General features: G+C 41.5%; 1 protein-coding gene across 2 annotated transcripts in view; it reads right to left on the reverse strand.

Moving 5' to 3' along the window:
- Positions 1-217: 217 nt before the first annotated feature.
- Positions 218-22,674, reverse strand: part of LOC124787153 (proton-coupled amino acid transporter-like protein pathetic) — a 336,360-nt gene continuing 313,903 nt past the window's right edge. For both annotated transcript variants that reach the window (XM_047254317.1, XM_047254318.1), the window contains exons 9-10: positions 19,273-19,439; positions 218-970 (exon numbers count right to left, since the gene is read on the reverse strand). In XM_047254317.1, coding sequence (XP_047110273.1) covers positions 714-970; positions 19,273-19,439 — 424 coding nt within the window. In that variant the 3' untranslated portion in view covers positions 218-713. The remainder of the gene's footprint in view (positions 971-19,272; positions 19,440-22,674) is intronic.

The raw sequence follows: 22,674 nt of genomic DNA on the forward strand, positions 1-22,674 counted from the left end.
TACTATGTAACACATTATTACTCTCTCGCTGGCTATTTAGAACCATCTGTTGACACTCCCCACACATTTTCATCACATATTTATTCATTACAATATTGCTCCACAAAACACTTTAGATAATGCCACTACCCATATTTTAGATCTTACCATACTGGTAACTGTAATAGAAAAAGAGGATTTTCATTAAACAATCAATGAAATCAATATTTTGACTGCATTTTCTTTAAAATATAACAATATATTGCCATGAAATCATACATATTAAAAAGATATATTTGAGATATTAAAAAGCCACTTGCAATTAAATCACTCCTTCCAACAACACACAGATGTATTTATTTCAATTTACACACACACACACGTACACACACACAAATATTTATGTGCTTAGTACACCACCATTCTCATTTATTAAATTAATCCAGGATAAAAAATCCTGGGAACTTCATTAAAACTGCATATCCAATGCAGTTTGCTTGAATCTTTCTGTGTCCTTTTATTTCCACCAATACTCAATGTTTCATCATACATCACAGTTCCACCAAATAAACACTGAGTCTTTACAGTTCCACCAAACACATTCCATCCTTACAGTCTCATTGGATAAGTACCAAGAACTGCAATATAGATCCTGCAGATGCATGTAACTTTTGAAATTACATCATGTCAGCATCTTTTAAATGGTTAAAGTCAGTCTTCAGGTTTAACAACATCTATAATTTCTCAGTACTTGTATATAGTTCAATGATTTCTTCCAGGCTTGTATAGGTACCAAACACCAGTGCCATTAATCCAAACACACTGACCAGCACATTTTTCCAAAGTCGCCATCTGAATGGTCCTAGTCCATTATCCCAGTATGTGATGACTTCAATAAATGCTGGTATTATGAGACCCAGCAAGGAGAAGCATAGAGAACCAATAAGAGAAATGAAAGGACCTATTGTGGGCACTGCAACCGCCAGAACAACTGCAAAAGAATAAGATGATAAATGCAAATAATATAACATCAATATTTCCAAATTCTGCATTAACAACATTTTAATTTAGTGCTATTCTAATGGTCATTACGGGGTGCAGTCAGCCTCATGAGGCCAACTGAAGAGCTGCTCAATCAATTAGTAGTGGTTCCAAGGCCAAGAAATCTGACAATGACTGGGAGAGGGTGTTCTGACCCCATGCCTCTCCAGACCACATCCAATGACACCATTGTCAGAGGATGACACGGTGGTCAGTCAGGCCTGATTGGGCCTCTAAGGCCAGAATTCAGAACTTTACCTACATGCTGGTCATTAACCCGACATAAAATCTTGCTAGTAGCAATAGGCAGTTTCTTCACACATCCCACTTATTTTTACTATTTATTTTAGTTCATACATACAATCATTGTTTCATAGATCCCCTTCATGGACGTGAAGTGAATCATAGTATACATCACAGTGATGCAGCTGTTAAACAAGGAGAAGCTCACTGAAAACTTACAACAACTACAAAGAGTGTTCTGAAGGAATGAATACTCATGTCAACAAACTGAATGGTCATTGTAGTCAAAATCAACAAAGCCTGAGGAAGATGTTGAGACAGAGACAGAAAAAGAGGAGCTAAGAATCATTCATCTAACTTATGCTGGCCCATTCTATGCAGAGACCAGAAGACTCCTATGGAAACATGCCAACCAGCATGTTTTGCTCCTGTCAACTAAAATAAAAAGTCTTCTTTGTAATACTAAAAATGCTCTATGTCTCAAAAAACTTGATGTTTTCCGAATTCCATGCAAATGTGGCATGTCTTATGTGGGGCAGACTATTACAATACTCAAGGAGAGGTGTAAGGAACATAAGTGATATGAATGATTAAAACAACCAAGCAATCAGCTGATTTCAACCATTTCCACAAATATTATGATGCAATGAAATATGATGAGACCAGTATAAAGGTGCAAATGCCAAGTTTCTGAACCAGCATAATTAAGCAGTTTACCACAGTAAAGTAGTCATAATATTTAATAATCCAGGACAATAGTTTCAATTTACAAATCTCACTGACCATTTCATCTGTGAGAGTTGGAAAAATGTTGTGTTTCATAGATTGACCTCTGTCTGGAAACAAGTAAAAGCCATAACAAGCTTGAGGCTGCATCCCTGGGCTGCAGCATCACTGGAACACCTCTGGTGAAACCTGTGAGACCCATGGTATCCCCTAAAACCCTAAGTGTCACTGCATCTACCAATCTGCACAATATGACTGGTTTGTTCTCACCCAAAGATGAACGGCAGACAGTGGTGCACTCACATATGACTATATATGTGAGCAAAAGGAGAATGTAGGTCTTATCTGCAGTTATGAAGTGCTGTGCACTGTTGATAAGGCATCTGAACCAGCTCATGAAGTCTCATAAGTTGGGCTTCTGCCCAATTCTCCTGCAAAGCCCAAATAATTATAGAGGTTGAGTGTGATGGTCATTGGGCACCCCAGCTCTAACCTTATAATGGAGTCCCTGAGGGAAACAGCAAGCTGAGTGGCAAAGAACAATAATTTGCACTTGCTATGTTCACCAAGAAGTCTCATATGAGATCTGCAAGAGGTTCTTTCAGCACCTATCGACTGCGCTGGATGCAGCTGGTGGCAAATCATAGGTCATGTCAGCACGAATGCTGCCTGACTCATGGGTTCTGCAGCCATCCACAGTCACTTAGACAGTTATATGGATAGCTGAAGAAACATAGTTTCACATGCAGGGTGGAAAGCATAGCTCATTATTTGCAGTATTATACCCAGAACCAACTGAATTCCTCTGGTTTGAAGCAAAGCGGAGGGCTTAAACCAGAGTCTTGCGTGATTCTGCTACGGTCACAGATACAGGATTCTTGATCTCTCCTATTGGGTGGAGAATCAGAGGCCCCCCTTCAATAAGTCAGGTGTGTACAACATAAAGTTTCTACATGAGTAGCTGAATATATATGGCAAGCACACATGGGTATTGTTTTTAGGTTGAGGCACCCTTCATAGGCTTTGTGATGAACTGTGTACCATTCTATAAGAGAAAAGTAAATCAACCATGTTAATGACAAAAGGAAACAGTCATGTTTGCTTATCACAAAATGAAAATGTTAATACTACATTAAGTGGAGGAACAACTTTGACAAGATCCCAGAATTTGACTCATATGTTAAAGTTAATAATTCCCACACTGTATTGTGAACAGAGAGCTGGCTGAATCCAGAAATAAATATAAACTACATATTAAGTTCAGACTGAAATTTAATGCATGGATCAGGGGTGGCAAAATACTTATTGTCATAAAAAAACTCGGTAATATCTACTGAGGTTAATTTGGGTGAAGGTAAGCATTGAAGGTGGGACAAACTTAAATAGGTGGAAAGACCCACATCAACATTGGCAATAAATCAATGACACAGTAATAGTCATATGATAGAGTAACCGTTTTAAGCAACATGAAGTGCAATGGGCAAATAAACCTAGTTGTATGAAAAACAGATGACATTTGAGTTTTTTTGGAAGAATCTTAAGTAAATTTGACTACTCAGAAAATAAACTACTTCAGGGTGTATACGTGGACAAGGAAAAAAAATTCCCAGATTTTTCCCAGATTTCCTGGTTAAAAATACACTTTGTCCTGGATGAAAATACACTTTTTCCATGTTAAGTAACAGTATACTTTTTCTTGGAACTGTAAAACTTATCAATCCTTTCTGTGCTTGTTGTTTTATACACCGGCGTAGAATTTCCCGGCACTTTAAAAAACGAAACTCAGGGAAAAAAACACGTTTAGGAAAGATTTTTGATGTGCAACATGTACACTGCATATTTTCGTATTACTAAAGTATAAATTGGAATTCTGCCAAACACTGCATGTTACTTTCCGAAGGATTGAAATCGAGATTGCAATGCGCTTTTGTAAGCCAGTCATAGCTCATGTCAAGCGAACTTGCCAGTCGACGTCAGTGGATATTCAGAGCTTCGGACACTTGATGTAGTCAGCCAATAGCAACATCACTGTTAAGTAGTGCGAACACACAAATAAGAAAAGTTATGGTTTAAATTAATGTACATAGTGTTTCTACAAGAAAAGGAAAGCTTTCACATATAATATTGGCCTCTGAGATTAATAAGCTGCAAGGAAAGCTAAGCTTTCACACATAATGTTTATCTTTTTTGCACACACAAATGTGCCAGTAAAATTCTTAATGACATAAATGTCTGATCTTCTGGGCTCAAAAATATTCTAAATGGTCGTCCTCAAAGATTTGAATTTTGAATGAGAGTCAAACGCTCTGTGATTTAAGAAATTCATCGGACATTCGCGCACAGAGTTCATCTTGTGTAAAAGGAAATTTAATTTACTTGAAAGTAACGCTTTTCGAATAACCATTCGGAATATTTTCCTGCGACTTGTAGAAATAGATTCGTTTCAGCAGTAGCACCAGATGACAGGCGTCACCGCGCTTGCGCACCTACGATGACACAGTAATAGTCATATGATAGAGTAACCATTTTAAGCAACATGAAGTGTAATGGGCAAATAAACCTAGTTGTATGAAAAACAGATGACATCAAGACGGGCAGGAAGCCTGTACGTTCGTACGTGTAAAACATTAAAAGATCTTACATTATGTCATAAAAGAAACAAGACATGAGAGGATACTCCAAGAGCATGGAAATTTTGTGGATCATACTGAAATGCACCATTCGGCTTAAAGTGCACATTCATATGCCCAGATTCAGATGTAAATTTCCTTGGAGTACCAGTACCATATTATCTCATGTTTGGTCCTTTATTACGGCATAATGCCATACGTGCTAGAAGATGAAAATGTGAACTTGAAAGGTAGCGAACAGTTGAAACTAGCCAATAGTGTGGAATTAAACACTTTGTTTCATATAAATTGATTGTCTCAGCAGAAAAGATTAATAAAAGTCAAATTTCTTTAACAAACCAACAAAAATAACTTCATTGTTCTGCAAGGCAATTAACGCTTGACGTGTCAGAAAGGTGGAAACAAAATAAAATCTGAAACTAATAACATATTTTGGCCTTCCATAATTATGTGAATTTATTTTAATTCACTTGATAGCTCCTGGCCACAGAAATCCAATTTGCTTTCATTTGACGCAAGAGCAATAAACGAAGAGGAAACAGCAAAATCACGAAACGCAAACACGGTTCACTTGGAGACTACCACCTCCCCACTACAACTGAGACTGCTCTGCGCATCAGGTCTGGATCTACGATATTTCCGAACCGGGGCAGTATTAGATAGTGGCGCTCCCCCTCCCTCGAGCGTTTGAGGTAGGATGCCGAAAATTTTAAATATCGACTTTTCAAAAATATCTTCATTTTGTAGCGCGCATCTTTCTGAAGAGTCTGATACATAAAACATATATGTTCGAGGGAACGTAAGACATGTTATTTGGTCATAAAGTGTGCCAAGTGCCACGCCTCTCCACACAGCATTTTTCCATCGCACGTCTCTGTATTTCACTCTGTGAAATTCAAACATGTAGTATTTTGTAATGCAAGCCGTCAAACTACACTCCTGGAAATTGAAATAAGAACACCGTGAATTCATTGTCCCAGGAAGGGGAAACTTTATTGACACATTCCTGGGGTCAGATACATCACATGATCACACTGACAGAACCACAGGCACATAGACACAGGCAACAGAGCATGCACAATGTCGGCACTAGTACAGTGTATATCCACCTTTCGCAGCAATGCAGGCTGCTGTTCTCCCATGGAGACGATCGTAGAGATGCTGGATGTAGTCCTGTGGAACGGCTTGCCATGCCATTTCCACCTGGCGCCTCAGTTGGACCAGTATTCGTGCTGGACATGCAGACCGCGTGAGACGACGCTTCATCCAGTCCCAAACATGCTCAATGGGGGACAGATCCGGAGATCTTGCTGGCCAGGGTAGTTGACTTACACCTTCTAGAGCACGTTGGGTGGCACGGGATACATGCGGACGTGCATTGTCCTGTTGGAACAGCAAGTTCCCTTGCCGGTCTAGGAATGGTAGAACGATGGGTTCGATGACGGTTTGGATGTACCGTGCACTATTCAGTGTCCCCTCGACGATCACCAGTGGTGTACGGCCAGTGTAGGAGATCGCTCCCCACACCATGATGCCGGGTGTTGGCCCTGTGTGCCTCGGTCGTATGCAGTCCTGATTGTGGCGCTCACCTGCACGGCGCCAAACACGCATACGACCATCATTGGCACCAAGGCAGAAGCGACTCTCATCGCTGAAGACGACACGTCTCCATTCGTCCCTCCATTCACGCCTGTCGCGACACCACTGGAGGCGGGCTGCACGATGTTGGGGCGTGAGCGGAAGACGGCCTAACGGTGTGCGGGACCGTAGCCCAGCTTCATGGAGACGGTTGCAAATGGTCCTCGCCGATACCCCAGGAGCAACAGTGTCCCTAATTTGCTGGGAAGTGGCGGTGCGGTCCCCTACGGCACTGCGTAGGATCCTACGGTCTTGGCGTGCATCCGTGCGTCGCTGCGGTCCGGTCCCAGGTCGAGTCCGGTCCCAGGTCGACGGGCACGTGCACCTTCCGCCGACCACTGGCGACAACATCGATGTACTGTGGAGACCTCACGCCCCAAGTGTTGAGCAATTCGGCGGTACGTCCACCCGGCCTCCCGCATGCCCACTATACGCCCTCGCTCAAAGTCCGTCAACTGCACATACGGTTCACGTCCACGCTGTCGCGGCATGCTACCAGTGTTAAAGACTGCGATGGAGCTCCGTATGCCACGGCAAACTGGCTGACACTGACGGCGGCGGTGCACAAATGCTGCGCAGCTAGCGCCATTCAACGGTCAACACCGCGGTTCCTGGTGTCTCCCTGTGCCGTGCGTGTGATCATTGCTTGTACAGCCCTCTCGCAGTGTCCGGAGCAAGTATGGTGGGTCTGACACACCGGTGTCAATGTGTTCTTTTTTCCATTTCCAGGAGTGTATATTCAGGCCACTAGAAATTAAAATGTCCTGTGGTGCCTCTCCTGTTCCTAGTTGGCTGATTTGACATCCTGCCCCTCTTAAAAAAATCTCGCAAATAATAGTGGATGGGATTATTTGTAACCAGGAGAACAAGAATTCTTGAGAAAATTTGCAGTCTTTACTGCCTATTAGCTAATAACTTGCTGTTTCGAGTGACATAAAATTAAATATAGGATACATAAAATGAGTAAAGACAAGAGATAAGCAAGACAGTACACATTTCATCAATCCTTAAGTCCTAGCATTTTTTTCTCTCTAACCTTGCCACGGCTTTATATGGCATACTTTCCTTTCTGGGAAAGAATCTATTACCTCATCAAAGTTCATCAATCGTTTTCCTACACGAAAAATCGAAATATCGTTGTCTGCTGTTAATACAAATAGTACCCGAGTGGTTTCTCGATCTGATTACATGTATTTTGTCACTGTGTGCTAGATAAAACAAAACAGGCCAGCCTAATATTGCAGCAATTGTCACACACACCAAATAAACGAGACTGTCTTGGCACAAATGGTCATTTTTATAACATGACAGAATATAATTCACGAAGTACCAATATCAAATGCCTATTAGGCCTACTACAAGCAAAAAGTTTTATGTTAGGAAATAGTTTCACATTTCATTCATACTCTCTAGCTTCTGAAGCATGAGATCGAAAAGTAGTAGTACGAAATTTATATAAATTTGGAATCATCATATTCTTCCATAATCTGTGAGAGTCTCCATTTCTTCTCCTTCCTCGTTCAAACAAACAATCTTGTTATCACTAATTCTGTAACTATTCCTGCCAGTGTCAAAATTTATTCTCTGGTTAACTTCACTTACCCTGCCACAATCACCAGTTTAGTTATCCCGCATTTGTTCTCAGATTAGGCGTTATCACGTGTTTGTACAACGCGTTTTCCACGCTACTCCCAGAATAGAACTTTAGCAGCTGCTAACCGGTGACTGTATAACTGGCCCTTAATAGTGTAGCGGTCTGGCCAAAAATGTTTTGTCAAAATTTCATTTTCTTGGATACACGGAGAAGACAATACGTAATCTTAGTTGTCTGTTATTCCTGTTAGTCATTTATTTCCACTCTGGTAGTCTGAATCTATGGAATTCGCTTGTGATTATAACAACACTGATCATTTGCAAACCCAGTCAACCACATAAACAGCAATTGTCATTCACCCTTTCAACTTTATTCGCTCAGCTTGTATAGCCCTGTCCCCTTTTGTCTACAGGAAAGTTTATTTCTAGATGCGACAGATGCTGGACAATTTGTGAAACAAGGTCTTTTTCCTCAATAATATGAATTTGGCGCCTCCCCTCCCCTCACTGAAACTGCCTCCGGGGCAGATACCTCGGTTTGTTCCCGCCTGTTGCGCATACGTGAATATGTAGCTTAGGTGCACCAGCAAAATTTTTCCGGATAGCATCTGGCTGCTTCCTGCAATTCCTTGTACAGCTAACTGCCACACTTGTGTAGCCAGAAGCGGGAGAAGGTACTACTCATATGCGACTCAACTGCACATGTGCATAAGCTCGCTCGCAACCACTCAAACGAATCTATTGTGAAACACTGCATAGTCTTCCAAAAGGCTTTGACACATTTTGCTGTTGGCAGACACTTGCATGAGCACTGTGCTTTGTTCTTGTATATGGTGCATTTCCTTTGCAACTTAAGTTTTATTTTCGTTTTTTTCTCTCGTTCGTGTTTTATTGCTGCAGTATTATTCTGCATTAGCGAGATACAGTAATATTCTTTGTTAGAGTATTGGTTCATACTAGTCAAAGCTACAAAAAAGTAACTAAAAACTAAAACAATAAAAAATTCCCGGAATTATGAGAAATTCCCGGAATTCTAAAAAATTCCCGGATATTTCCCGGTTTTCTCCAGATGAAAAAATTCCCGGGTTTTTCCCGGATCTCCCGGTTGTCCCAGGTTGTATGCACCCTGTACTTGCAAAACACTTTATTCACTAATTCTTGACTATGGTTTGTCAGTATGGGACAGTCACCACATAGGATTGCCTCCGCCACACACCGTTGGGTGGCTTGCGGAGTATAAATGTAGATGTAGGGTAGAGAACATCCAAAGAAGAGGTGTGTTAAGTCATCAGTTTGTTTGGTACACACAAGAGTGTTACAGATGCATGTTAAACAACAGCAGGAGGTGCTGAAAGAGAGGTTCATTCATCACAGAGGGGATTACAGTAAAGTTCTGAGACTTTATATTAAAAAAAGAGTAACAATCATAATATTTCTTCATATTACAAAAATAGCCATGATGGGGGGAAAATAAAAAAATGGGCTTGCACAAGGCCTACTGACAGTTGCTCTATGCACCATTCATGAATGGAGTGGGAAATGGGAGAAATGGTAGTGCTATTGTAAGTACACTCTGCTAAACACTGCTTGTGGAGTGTAGATGTAGACATTCTACCATTACTTCAGATTACTTCAAGAAGGGTTGTCGAGCAGATGCGCAAAACTATAGACCTATATCTCTGACGTCGATCTGTTGTAGAATTTTAGAACATGTTTTTTGCTCGAGTATCATGTCGTTTTTGGAAACCCAGAATCTACTATGTAGGAATCAACATGGATTCTGGAAACAGCGATCGTGTGAGACCCAACTCACTTTATTTGTTCATGAGACCCAGAAAATATTAGATACAGGCTCCCAGGTAGATGCTATTTTTCTTGACTTCCGGAAGGCGTTCGATACAGTTCCGCACTGTCCCCTGATAAACAAAGTAAGAGCCTACGGAATATCAGACCAGCTGTGTGGCTGGATTGAAGAGTTTTTAGCAAACAGAACACAGCATGTTGTTATCAATGGAGAGACGTCTACAGACGTTAAAGTAACCTCTGGCGTGCCACAGGGGAGTGTTATGGGATCATTGCTTTTCACAATATATATAAATGACCTAGTAGATAGTGTCAGAAGTTCCATGCGGCTTTTCGCGGATGATGCTGTAGTATACAGAGAAGTTGCAGCATTAGAAAATTGTAGCGAAATGGAGGAAGATCTGCAGCGGATAGGCACTTGGTGCAGGGAGTGGCAACTGACCCTTAACATAGACAAATGTAATGTATTGCGAATACATAGAAAGAAGGATCCTTTATTGTATGATTATATGATAGCGGAACAAACACTGGTAGCAGTTACTTCTGTAAAATATCTGGGAGTATGTGTACGGAATGATTTGAAGTGGAATGATCATATAAAATTATTTGTTGGTAAGGTGGGTGCCAGGTTGAGATTCATTGGGAGAGTGCTTAGAAAATGTAGTCCATCAACAAAGGAGGTGGCTTACAAAACACTCGTTCGACCTATACTTGAGTATTGCTCATCAGTGTGGGATCCGTACCAGATCGGTCTGACGGAGGAGATAGAGAAGATCCAAAGAAGAGCGCCGCGTTTCGTCACAGGGTTATTTGGTAACCGTGATAGCGTTACAAAGATGTTTAATAAACTCAAGTGGCAGACTCTGCAAGAGAGGCGCTCTGCATCGCGGTGTAGCTTGCTCGCCAGGTTTCGAGAGGGTGCGTTTCTGGATGAGGTATCGAATATATTGCTTCCCCCTACTTATACCTCCCGAGGAGATCACGAATGTAAAATTAGAGAGATCAGAGCGCGCACGGAGGCTTTCAGACAGTCGTTCTTCCCGCGAACCATACGCGACTGGAACAGGAAAGGGAGGTAATGACAGTGGCACGTAAAGTGCCCTCCGCCACACACCGTTGGGTGGCTTGCGGAGTATAAATGTAGATGTAGATGTAGAAGAGGGGCAGCAGCCTTTTCAGTAGTTGCAGGGGCAACAGTCTGGATGACTGACTGATCTGGCCTTGTAACACTAACCAAAACGGCCTTGCTGTTCTGGTACTGCGAACGGCTGAAAGCAAGGGGAAACTACAGCCGTAATTTTTCCCGAGGGCATACAGCTTTACTGTATGGTAAAATGAAGATGGCGTCCTCTTGGGTAAAATATTCCGGAGATAAAATAGTCCCCCATTCGGATCTCCGGGCGGGGACTACTCAGGAGGACATCGTTATCAGGAGAAAGAAAACTGGCGTTCTACGGATTGGAGCGTGGAATGTCAGATGCCTTAATCAGGCAGGTAGGTTAGAAAATTTAAAAAGTGAAATGGATAGGTTAAAGTTAGATATAGTGGGGATTAGCGAAGTGTGGTGGCAGGAGGAACAAGACTTTTGGTCAGGTGAATACAGGGTTATAAATACAAAATCAAATAGGGGTAATGCAGGAGTAGGTTTAACAATGAATAAAAGAAATAGGAGTGCAGGTAAGATACTGCAAACAGCATAGTGAACACATTATGGTGGCCAAGATAGACAAGAATCCCACACCTACTACAGTAGTACAAGTTTATATGCCAACTAACTCTGCAGATGATGAAGAAATTGATGAAATGTAAGATAAGATAAAAGAAATTATTCAGGTAGTGAAGGGAGACGAAAATTTAATAGTCATGGGTGACTGGAATTCGAGAGTAGGAAAAGGGAGAGAGGGAAACATAGTGGGTGAATATGGATTGGGGGAGAGAAGTGAAAGAGGAAGCCATCTGGTAGAATTTTGCACAGAACATAACTTAATCATAGCTAACACTTGGTTCAAGAATCATAAAAGAAGGTTGTATACATGGAAGAATCCTGGAGATATTAGAAGGTATCAGATAGATTATACACTCCTGGAAATTGAAATAAGAACACCATGAATTCATTGTCCCAGGAAGGGGAAACTTTATTGACACATTCCTGGGGTCAGATACATCACATGATCACACTGACAGAACCACAGGCACATAGACACAGGCAACAGAGCATGCACAATGTCGGCACTAGTACAGTGTATATCCACCTTTCGCAGCAATGCAGGCTGCTATTCTCCCATGGAGACGATCGTAGAGATGCTGGATGTAGTCCTGTGGAACGGCTTGCCATGCCATTTCCACCTGGCGCCTCAGTTGGACCAGCGTTCGTGCTGGACGTGCAGACCACGTGAGACGACGCTTCATCCAGTCCCAAACATGCTCAATGGGGGACAGATCCGGAGATCTTGCTGGCCAGGGTAGTTGACTTACACCTTCTAGAGCACGTTGAGTGGCACGGGATACATGCGGACGTGCATTGTCCTGTTGGAACAGAAAGTTCCCTTGCCGGTCTAGGAATGGTAGAACGATGGGTTCGATGACGGTTTGGATGTACCGTGCACTATTCAGTGTCCCCTCGACGATCACCAGTGGTGTACGGCCAGTGTAGGAGATCGCTCCCCACACCGTGATGCCGGGTGTTGGCCCTGTGTGCCTCGGTCGTATGCAGTCCTGATTGTGGCGCTCACCTGCACGGCGCCAAACACGCATACGACCATCATTGGCACCAAGGCAGAAGCGACTCTCATCGCTGAAGACGACACGTCTCCATTCGTCCCTCCATTCACGCCTGTCGCGACACCACTGGAGGCGGGCTGCACAATGTTGGGGCGTGAGGGGAAGACGGCCTAACGGTGTGCGGGACCGTAGCCCAGCTTCATGGAGACGGTTGCGAATGGTCCTCGCCGATACCCCAGGAGCAACAGTGTCCCTAATTTGCTGGGAAGTGGCGGTGCGGTCCCCTACGGCACTGCGTAGGATCCTACGGTCTTGGCGTGCATCCGTGCGTCGCTGCGGTCCGGTCCCAGGTCGACGGGCACGTGCACCTTCCGCCGACCACTGGCGACAACATCGATGTACTGTGGAGACCTCACGCCCCACGTGTTGAGCAATTCGGCGGTACGTCCACCCGGCCTCCCGCATGCCCACTATACGCCCTCGCTCAAAGTCCGTCAACTGCACATACGGTTCACGTCCACGCTGTCGCGGCATGCTACCAGTGTTAAAGACTGCGATGGAGCTCCATATGCCACGGCAAACTGGCTGACACTGACGGCGGCGGTGCACAAATGCTGCGCAGCTAGCGCCATTCGACGGCCAACACCGCTGTTCCTGTTGTGTCCGCTGTGCCGTGCGTGTGATCATTGCTTGTACAGCCCTCTCGCAGTGTCCGGAGCAAGTATGGTGGGTCTGACCCACCGGTGTCAATGTGTTCTTTTTTCCATTTCCAGGAGTGTATAATGGTAAGACAGAGATTTAGGAACCAGGTTTTAAATTGTAAGACATTTCCAGGGGCAGATGTGGACTCTGACCACAATTTATTGGCTATGAACTGTAGATTAGAACTGAAGAAACTGCAAAAAGATGGGAATTCAAGGAGATGAGACCTGGATAAACTGAAAGAACCAGAGGTTAGATGTTGTACAGAGTTTCAGGGAGAGTATAAGGGAACAATTGACAAGAATGGGGGAAAGAAATACAGTAGAAGAAGAATGGGTAGCTCTGAGGGATGAAGTAGTGAAGGCAGCAGACGATCAAGCAGGTAAAAAGACGAGGGCTGGTAGAAATCCTTGGGTAACAGAAGACATATTGAATTTAATTTATGAAAGGAGAAAATATAAAAATGCAGTAAATGAAGCAGGCAAAAAGGAATACAAATGTCTCAAAATGAGATCGACAGGAGTTGCAAAATGGCTAAGCAGGGATGGCTAGAGGACAAATGTAAGGATGTAGAGGCTTATTTCACTAGGGGTAAGATAGATACTGCCTGCAGGAAAATTAAAGAGACCTTTGGAGACAAGAGAACCACTTGTATGAATATCAAGAGCTCAGATGGAAACCCAGTTCTAAGCAAAGAAGGGAAAGCAGAAAGGTGGAAGGAGTATATAGAAGGTCTATACAAGGGCGATGTACTTGAGGACAAATTATGGAAATGGAAGAGGATGTAGATGAAGATGAAATGGGAGATAAGATACTGCGTGAAGAGTTTGACAGAGCACTGAAAGACCTGAGTCAAAACAAGGCCCCAGGAGTAGACAACATTCCATTAGAACTACTGACAGCCTTGGGAGAGCCAGTCATGACAAAACTCTACCATCTGGTGAGCAAGATGTATGAGACAGGCGAAATACCCTCAGACTTCAAGAAGAATATAATAATTCCAATCCCAAAGAAAGCAGGTGTTGACAGCTGTGAAAATTACTGAACTATCAGTTTAATAAGTCACAGCTGCAAAATACTAACACGAATTCTTTATGACGAATGGAAAAACTGGTAGAAGTCGACCTCGAGGAAGATCAGTTTGGATTCCGTAAAAATGTTGGAACACATGAGGCAATACTGACCTTATGCCTTATATTAGAAGAAAGATTAAGGAAAGGCAAACCTACTTTTCTAGCATTTGTAGATTTAGAGAAAGCTTTTGACAATGTTGACAGGAATACTCTCTTTCAAATTCTAAAGGTGGCAGGGGTAAAATACAGGGAGCGAAAGGCTATTTACAATTTGTACAGAAACCAGATGGCAGTTATAAGAGTTGAGGGGCATGAAAGGGAAGCAGTGATTGGGAAGGGAGTGAGATAGGGCTGTAGCCTCTCCCCGATGTTATTCAATCTGTATATTGAGCAAGCAGTAAAGGAAACAAAAGAAAAATTTGGAGTAGGTATTAAAATTCATGGAGAAGAAATAAAAATGTTGAGGTTCGCCGATGACATTGTAATTCTGTCAGAGACAGCAAAGGACTTGGAAGAGCAGTTGAACGGAATGGACAGTGTCTTGAAAGGAGGATATAAGATGAACATCAACAAAAGCAAAATGAGGATAATGGAATGTAGTGGAATTAAGTTGGGTGATGCTGAGGGAATTAGATTAGAAATGAGACACTTAAAGTAGTAAAGGAGTTTTGCTATTTGGGGAGCAAAATAACTGATGATGGTCGAAGTAGAGAGGATATAAAATGTAGACTGGCAATGGCAAGGAAAGTGTTTCTGAAGAAGAGAAATTTGTTAACATCAAGTATAGATTTCAGTGTCAGGAAGTTGTTTCTGAAAGTATTTGTATGGAGTGTAACTATGTATGGAAGTGAAGCATGGACGATAAATAGTTTAGACAAGAAGAGAATAGAAGCTTTCGAAATATGGTGCTACAGAAGAATGCTGAAGATTAGATGGGTAGATCACATAACTAATGAGGAGGTATTGAATAGAATTGGGGAGAAGAGGAGTTTGTGGCACAACTTGACTAGAAGAAGGGACCAATTGGTAGGGCATGTTCTGAGGCATCAAGGGATCACAAATTTAGCATTGGAGGGCAGTGTGGAGGGTAAAAATCATATAAGGAGACCAAGAGATGGATACATTAAGCAGATTCAGAAGGATGTAGGTTGCAGTAAGTACTGGGAGATGAAGAAGCTTGCACAGGCTAGAGTAGCATGGAGAGCTGCATCAAACCAGTCTCAGGACTGAAGACCACAACAACAACAACAACAATTAAATATTTTGAAACTTGGAAAAATAGATAGTACTCTGAATTCTATAGTTAAATATCTACATCTACATCAACATTGACATCTACACTCTGCAAACCACTGAACTGCATGACAGAGGGAACATCCCAGAGCATCAGTAATTTACCTTTTCCTCATCTGATTGACACATGGAGCATGGAAGAAGGATTGCTTAAATGTCTCTGTGTACACTGTAATTAGTCTAGTCTTTGCAGTACATAGGGCATTTTATTATAGTTCTAGATTCATCACTTAAATTTAGTTCTAAAAACTTCCAAATGATGTTCTCAGGTAACAGTTTTGTCTATCTTCAGGTGCCCATTAGTTCAGTTCTTTCAGGATCTTCTCTCTCCCATGGGTCAAATAAACGTGAGCATTCATGCTGACCTTATTTGTATCCATTCAATGTCTCCTGTTAGTCCCATATGGAACAGATCCTATACACTTCAGCAACATTCTGAAATGGATCACAGGAGAGTTTTGTATGCAGTCATATTTTTAACCAACCAGTGAATGGCAGTCTTCCACCTGCTTTACCTAGAGCTGAGACTATATGATCATTCCATTTCATATCCCTTCAAAACATTACTCCCACAAATTTGTATGAATTGACTGATTCCATCTGTGACTAAATTGTGTTATAGTTATAAGATACTGCATGTATAGTTATAGGACACTACATTTTCATTATGTGAAATGCACAATTTTAAATTTCTGAACATTTAAAATAAGCTGCCAATATTGCAGTATTTTGAAACCTTATCAAGATCTGACTGAATATTTGTGCAACTTCTTTCAGACTGTATTTCATTACAGATAAGTACACATCTGTGAAATGTCTGTGATTACTATTCATATTGTCTGAAAAGTAATTAATATACAACATGAACAGCAAGGGTCCCAACACAGTTCAGTAGGGCATACTTGAAGATGCTTCTACATCTTTCGATAACTCTCCATCCAAGGTAACTTGCTGCATCCTACCTACCAAAAAATCCTTAATCTGGTCACAAATTTTGCTTGATACCCCATATAACCATGTTTTGATAATAGGCACAAATCTGGTAGTGAGTCAAATACCTTTTGCAAATCAAGGAATACTGCATCTACCTGACTGCAATGACCCATATATTTCAGTGTTGTGATAAAAGTGCAAGCTGGGTTTCACATGACCAGTGTTTCCGGAATCCATGCTGATTGTCTTTGAGAAACTCATTCAGTTTCACATACCTCAGTATGTTTGAGCTGAGAACATTTTCGAAGATTGTACAACAAATGGATGTCAAGGATATTGGACAGTAGTTTTGTGGATTGTTTCTGCTACCCTTTCATAAATGGGTGTGATCTGTACTTTCTTTCAATTACTGGGCACAGATTTTTGTTCAAGGGCTCTATGGTAAATTATAGTTAAAAGAGAGGCTAACTCATCCTAAAATTCAGCATAGAATCTGATCAGGATTCTGTTGGACCCTGGGGCTTTGTTCAGTTTTAGTGATGTCAGCTGTTTGTAAACACCACTAACAGTAATATCTATTTCACTCATCTTTTCTGTGGTACAGGAATTAAGTTGAGTTAGTACTCCTGGGGTTTCCATTGTAAAGGAAATTTTTGAAATGGAGTTAAGCTTTCTGATTTTGCTTTTATATCCTCAGTTTCCATCCCTGTTTTGTCCGTAAGTGACTTTAGTGCCACTAACAGTGTTTACAAATAATCATATTTTCTTTGGGCCCTGTGAAAGACCTTTTGACACTATTCTGCTATGGCAGCCACTGAAGGCTTCACCCATTGCTCTTGACAACTAAACAAGTTTCATTGAGCATCTCTCTAGGATCATAGAACCCTATGCTTTGTTTTCACATCTAGTATGCAGTGTCTCCGTTTCTTCAGAAGTTTCTTTGCAGTGACTGTATATCAAGCAGAGACCTCAATATCATAACTGTTCTACTGGTACATATCTATCCATGGCATGGTCAACTATTCTTTTAAAAATGAGCCATAGTTCCTCTACACACTCCTGCCCTGAGCTATATATTTCAGGTTACTCCCTGAGACATGACATTACAGCTTATTTATCTAGTTTACTGAACTTATAAATCTTTCTACTTGGTTCAGTTGCACTTTGGTAATCATTATAACTGCCATATTGTCTGTGATTTCATCCCCATTATGGTTGGAGGAAGGCAATGGCAAACCACCTCCACTAGGACCTCGCCTAGTACGGCCGAGTGGGTCACCTGCATTGTTTCCCTACGCTCTGTCAAGGAGTATGGGACTTCATCATCATCATCATCATCATCATCGTGGTCTCTGATACAAACTTTGATGTGGCCATTCTCCATGAGATCTCATCTATTTGTTGCCATTAGATCCAATGTACTTCCATCATGAGAGGGGTTCTGATTCACCTGTTCTAGCTAGTTTTCAGAGAAGGCATTTAGTAACATTTCACTCTATGTGTTGTCATGCACACCTCTAACAAAACTGTTACTATCCCAATTGATTATTTAGATGACTGAAGTCTTGTCCAATGATTAAAGTATAATTGGGGACTTTATGAACTAGTGAACTGAGGTTTTCTCTAAAGTTTTTAGGTACATTATGAGATGAGTTTGGTGGTTGAAAGAAGGAACTAGTTATCATTTTAAGCCCATGTGTGATACTAAATCTTGCCCAAACAATCTTTCAGGCAGCTTCAGTTTCTATTTCGGAGGATGAGTTTCTTGTCTACTGCAACCAATACACCACATTCATTTCCCATTTGTTTACCCCTTTGATGTATGCTTAAATTTTCCTAAAAAATCTCACTGCTGCCTACTTCAGATTTTAATCAGCTTTTTTAACCAGCTTTCTGTAACTAGTACTTTTCAGGAACATGATAAACTGTGGCTCTCTGTTGTGAATGCCTACTAGGATTTTATTACTATTGCCTGTGGCAGGAATTTCTTTTTATCTTACACTGATACTTCTGAGTCTCTTACAGGTATCATTATCTGGACCGGATGGAGATTTGCACAGTCTAAAATATCCTTGTGTGCATTCCACACACCGACAGCTGCCTGGGTAGCAGGTTTTGATGTGTAGTGCATACCTAACCCATTTAGTGAAACTTTACAGGTCTTAAATCTATGGCTCAAGTCTAAGAAATCACAGCTTGACTTGTTACATACCCTTTGCAGTCTCTGGGTTCAAGCCTTCCCCATGACTCTCAAACTTCTCTAGCAGCCACTAGAATGATCCAAGTGTGATGTCAGAGTCTAGATGAGAGGCATTGTTTGTCACTACCAGTACTACAACCTACAGTTGTTTGCACTTTGTTTCTTCAGTGGCTGTTGGAATAGCCTCTTTAACCAGTGGAATGTGGCCGCCAGGATAAAACAGTGAGTGCACTTGATGTTCCTAATATCCTTACTGCCATTCCCCTGCAGGGTACCTTTATTCACCATACTTTTGAATTGCCAATGATTAATAGAGCCCTACCCATTTGTGTTTGGCTCCACTTGACAAGGGACTACATATGTTTCCCAAGAGGTGAAGTGAGTCTCACTGGCTTGGTTTCTGTTTCAGTACAGTCAGTCAGTGGACAAGAACCCAGTCATTCCTGAAACATTCTGAGTGACTATCAGAAACCAGATTTTGAAATATAATGGCGCATGGCTTTAGTAACTATCCTTTAAAATTTGTTAATATCAATCTCAGGCAAGAGCTAAAATCCTCATTGGCCATTCTGTAGATGTGCTTATCGTTAGACACTAACAAATATTGTAAAAGTTTGGACACCTGTTTTCTTGAGAACTGAGACTGTAATATAGAAAAAAATCTAATAATTTAATAAAGAAGAAAATGTGAACATACCTGATGCAATAACAAGGATTGTCCTCACAGTATATGAAACTAGGACAGGTCTGTTAGGAAACTTGTCTTTCACAGCATTTAGGGACACTTCAAGTGGCACAACGAACTGCAGGCCATACGTGCAGTAAACTCCGAGGGCAATTAGAATTTTTACAGATTGAGCAGCGCTGAAACAAAATACATACAGCATTAGGTGAAAGTTTTATTCATTTTTTGGTTAAAATAGTGGCAATGTAAACTGTACAAAACACTGAACAACATTGCCTGAAGATGGATTGATCTGAGTACTTCACACATCAGCTATCTGCAACTGATGGAATATTTTATGGCTACATTCAATCAAACCAATATGTGTAAATATCTATAATTGTATCCTCTACTATAAGTTTACACTATTAGTAATATTAAAATATACTAGCCTAGACTGTTACTGATGGTTACAGAGACAGTGCTTAAAATTTTTCTGTTTATATATCTGTATGAAAAATGTAAAGGGCTAGTTTTCACAGAGGTTAAAAGAAAGTTCTTTTTGTCTACTGTAAAACACATGAAATTGATTTACAAATATAAATATTCTCACGATTTGTTGGAGACATCAACATTAAATATTGAATCTCATTTTGAGTGCACAAAAATTTTAAGCTTATTTTCTGGCATCGACAAAAAATATTGAATCTCATTTTGAATGCGTGAAAATTTTAAGTTTATGTTTTATATTTCTGCACTCAAATAATGCATTCAAAAAATGTGTAGAATAATTTATTCACACTGTGAATGTATCTGTGACTATAATGACAGTTATAGCATTTCAGCCAATAAATACAGGGCTGCTACTAGTGCATATGAGCCTGAGTGCGCAGAATGTGGTGTCACTGAATGTGTGTGTTTGAATTGGCCACCAACTGTATCAGTGGGCCAGCCACAGGTGTGGGCGCGGCAAGGCCTCACATATACATATGCAAGGAGCAGTGCCAACTGACCTCTCAATGTTATTCTAGTTAGTACCATGCACATCATTTGTTGTGTCTGTTGTGGAGTCCTGAGAGGCTTTTCTGTTATTGTTCAGATGTTACAAGTAAAAGAAGATTTATGTGACTTAGATTGATTTTCCGTATTACTCGGCTACTACACATGTGTTGTGCAGTCTTCACTTTCAAGCTAAAAATTAAACTGATGATAATGATACAATTTTGTCAAATGTAGTTTTGGAAAGGGTTACTAAGGAAATGTTTGTGAACATTAATAAGCACTTCATAGCTGATTAATAGTCTTTGAACCATGGAAAGACCTACGATATGGATTTGAGATTTGAAAGACTTTTCCATCCATGGTAGGCCTACTTATGAAATGTGAAGATGTCTGGACAGAAGAAATTTCCAGCATTAAGCTCTTGTTATTATAACTTACTAATAAATTAATTCAAAAAACCATGCTCTGTAACTGCTAAAACACTGGAGCAAATCTGTGTAATGATGTACTCCATTTTTAAAGCAATAGCTCAGGTCACAAGAACAATTCTGTTAAACAATAAAAGTTGCAGGTTGAAATATCTAAAATATTATGAAAAGAATCGATTGCTACTCACCATAAAGATGACATATTGAGTTGCAGACAGGCATGACAAAAAGATTGTTACACATTTGAGTTTCAGCCAAAGCCTTCTTCACAAACAAAAGACACACATACACACAAGCAAGCACAGCTCAAACTCACATGACCACTGTCTCCAGCCAGAATTTGACTGTGTCATGTTGAACAAAAGCATCAGTCCAGAGTTGGTTGGGAAATGGGAAGGGATAGCAGGATGCAGGTGGGGGCAGAGAAGTCTGCCCTGCCTGGCAGATTGTGCCAAGGACTGGATGGTGGCAAAACAAGGCTACTAGGCACAGCAACAGGAGACAATGGCAAAAGGAGAGAGGAGGGCGGCAGAATGGGGAGCAGGAAAGATCAGAAAAAGAGAAGGGAAAAAGGTTGGTGGGTTCATTGGCAGAGAGTGAGGCACAATGAGGGTAAGGGATGTAAACTGGGAGGAAGTGACAGAACTGAGGGGGAAGAGACTATTGGGTGGAGGAAGGGGGGAGAGTGAGTTACCATATATTGAGGCCAGGATGAATTTGGCAGAAAAGAATGTGTTGTATGGATGACTCCCATCTGTGCAGTTCAGACAAGGTGGTGGTGGAGGGGAGGATCCAGATGGTATGGGTTGCAAAGCAGCCCTTGAAGTCAAGTACGTTATTTTCAGCTGCATGTTGTACCATGGTCTTGTACATTGCTCTTGTCCACAATTTGGTGGTGGCCACTCATCCTGGTGGACAGCTGATTGATAGCCATACCAATGTAAAACACTGTGCAATGATTGCAGCTGAGCTGGAATATGAGATGGCTGCTTTCACAGGTGGCCTGGTCTCTGATGGTGTAGGATAAGCCTGTGACAGGACTGGAATAGGAAGCACCGTGTGGGTGGATTGGGCAGGTCTTTCACTAGGGCCTTCCACGGGGATTCGATCTGTGGCAAGGAGTTGGGAAGGGGAGTTGCATAGGCAGGGACAAAGATGTTGTGGAGGTAGGCTGGGTGGAAAAACATCATTTTAGGAGGTATGGGAAAGATCTTGGGTAGGATGTGTCTCATTTCAGGACATGATAATCAAAGCTTGGTTAAAGGATGTGGTTCAGTTGTATCATTCTGGGTGGTGCAGGGTGATGTGGGGCAGCATTCCTTTAGAGCTGATTCTTGGTGGTGTTGGGAGGGTTGGGGGTGTGTGAGCATATGTCATGGGAAATCTGTTTGCAGACTAGGTTAAGGGGATTGTGCTTGTGTGTGAAATCCATTGTGAGACCTCCAGCAGACTGGGTAAGGGAGTTCTTCTCACTGCAGGTACTATATAGGACAAATTTTTTGGTGTGGAAGGGATGGGAGCTGCCAAAATTCAGTTACTGTTAGCAGTTGGTGGGTTTAATACAGACAGAGCCATGGAGCCAAAAGAGAGGATGGGGTCAATGTCTAAGAAGGTGGCATACTGTGTTGAGGAGAGCCAGGTGAAGCAGATGGGAAGTTCTGAAGGAATGAGGATAGATTGTCTTGACCCTGAGTGCAGATCATGATGATATCATCAATGCTGAACCCGAACCAGATCAGTGGTTAGGGGTTTTCTAAGCTTAGGATAGTTTCCTCTAGGTGTCCCATAAACAGGTTAGCTTAGGAGAGTGCCATGTAGGTGCCCAGGGTTTTGCCACAGAATTGTTTATATACCTTCGCTTCAATAGTTTAGACAAGAAGAGAATAGAAGCTTTCGAAATGTGGTGCTACAGAAGAATGCTGAAGATTAGATGGGTAGATCACATAACTAACGAGGAGGTATTGAATAGAATTGGAGAGAAGAGAAATTTGTGGCACAACAACTA

This window comes from Schistocerca piceifrons, chromosome 1 (assembly GCF_021461385.2).
Source record: "Schistocerca piceifrons isolate TAMUIC-IGC-003096 chromosome 1, iqSchPice1.1, whole genome shotgun sequence".
In the NCBI taxonomy this organism is placed as follows: Eukaryota; Metazoa; Arthropoda; class Insecta; order Orthoptera; family Acrididae; genus Schistocerca; species Schistocerca piceifrons.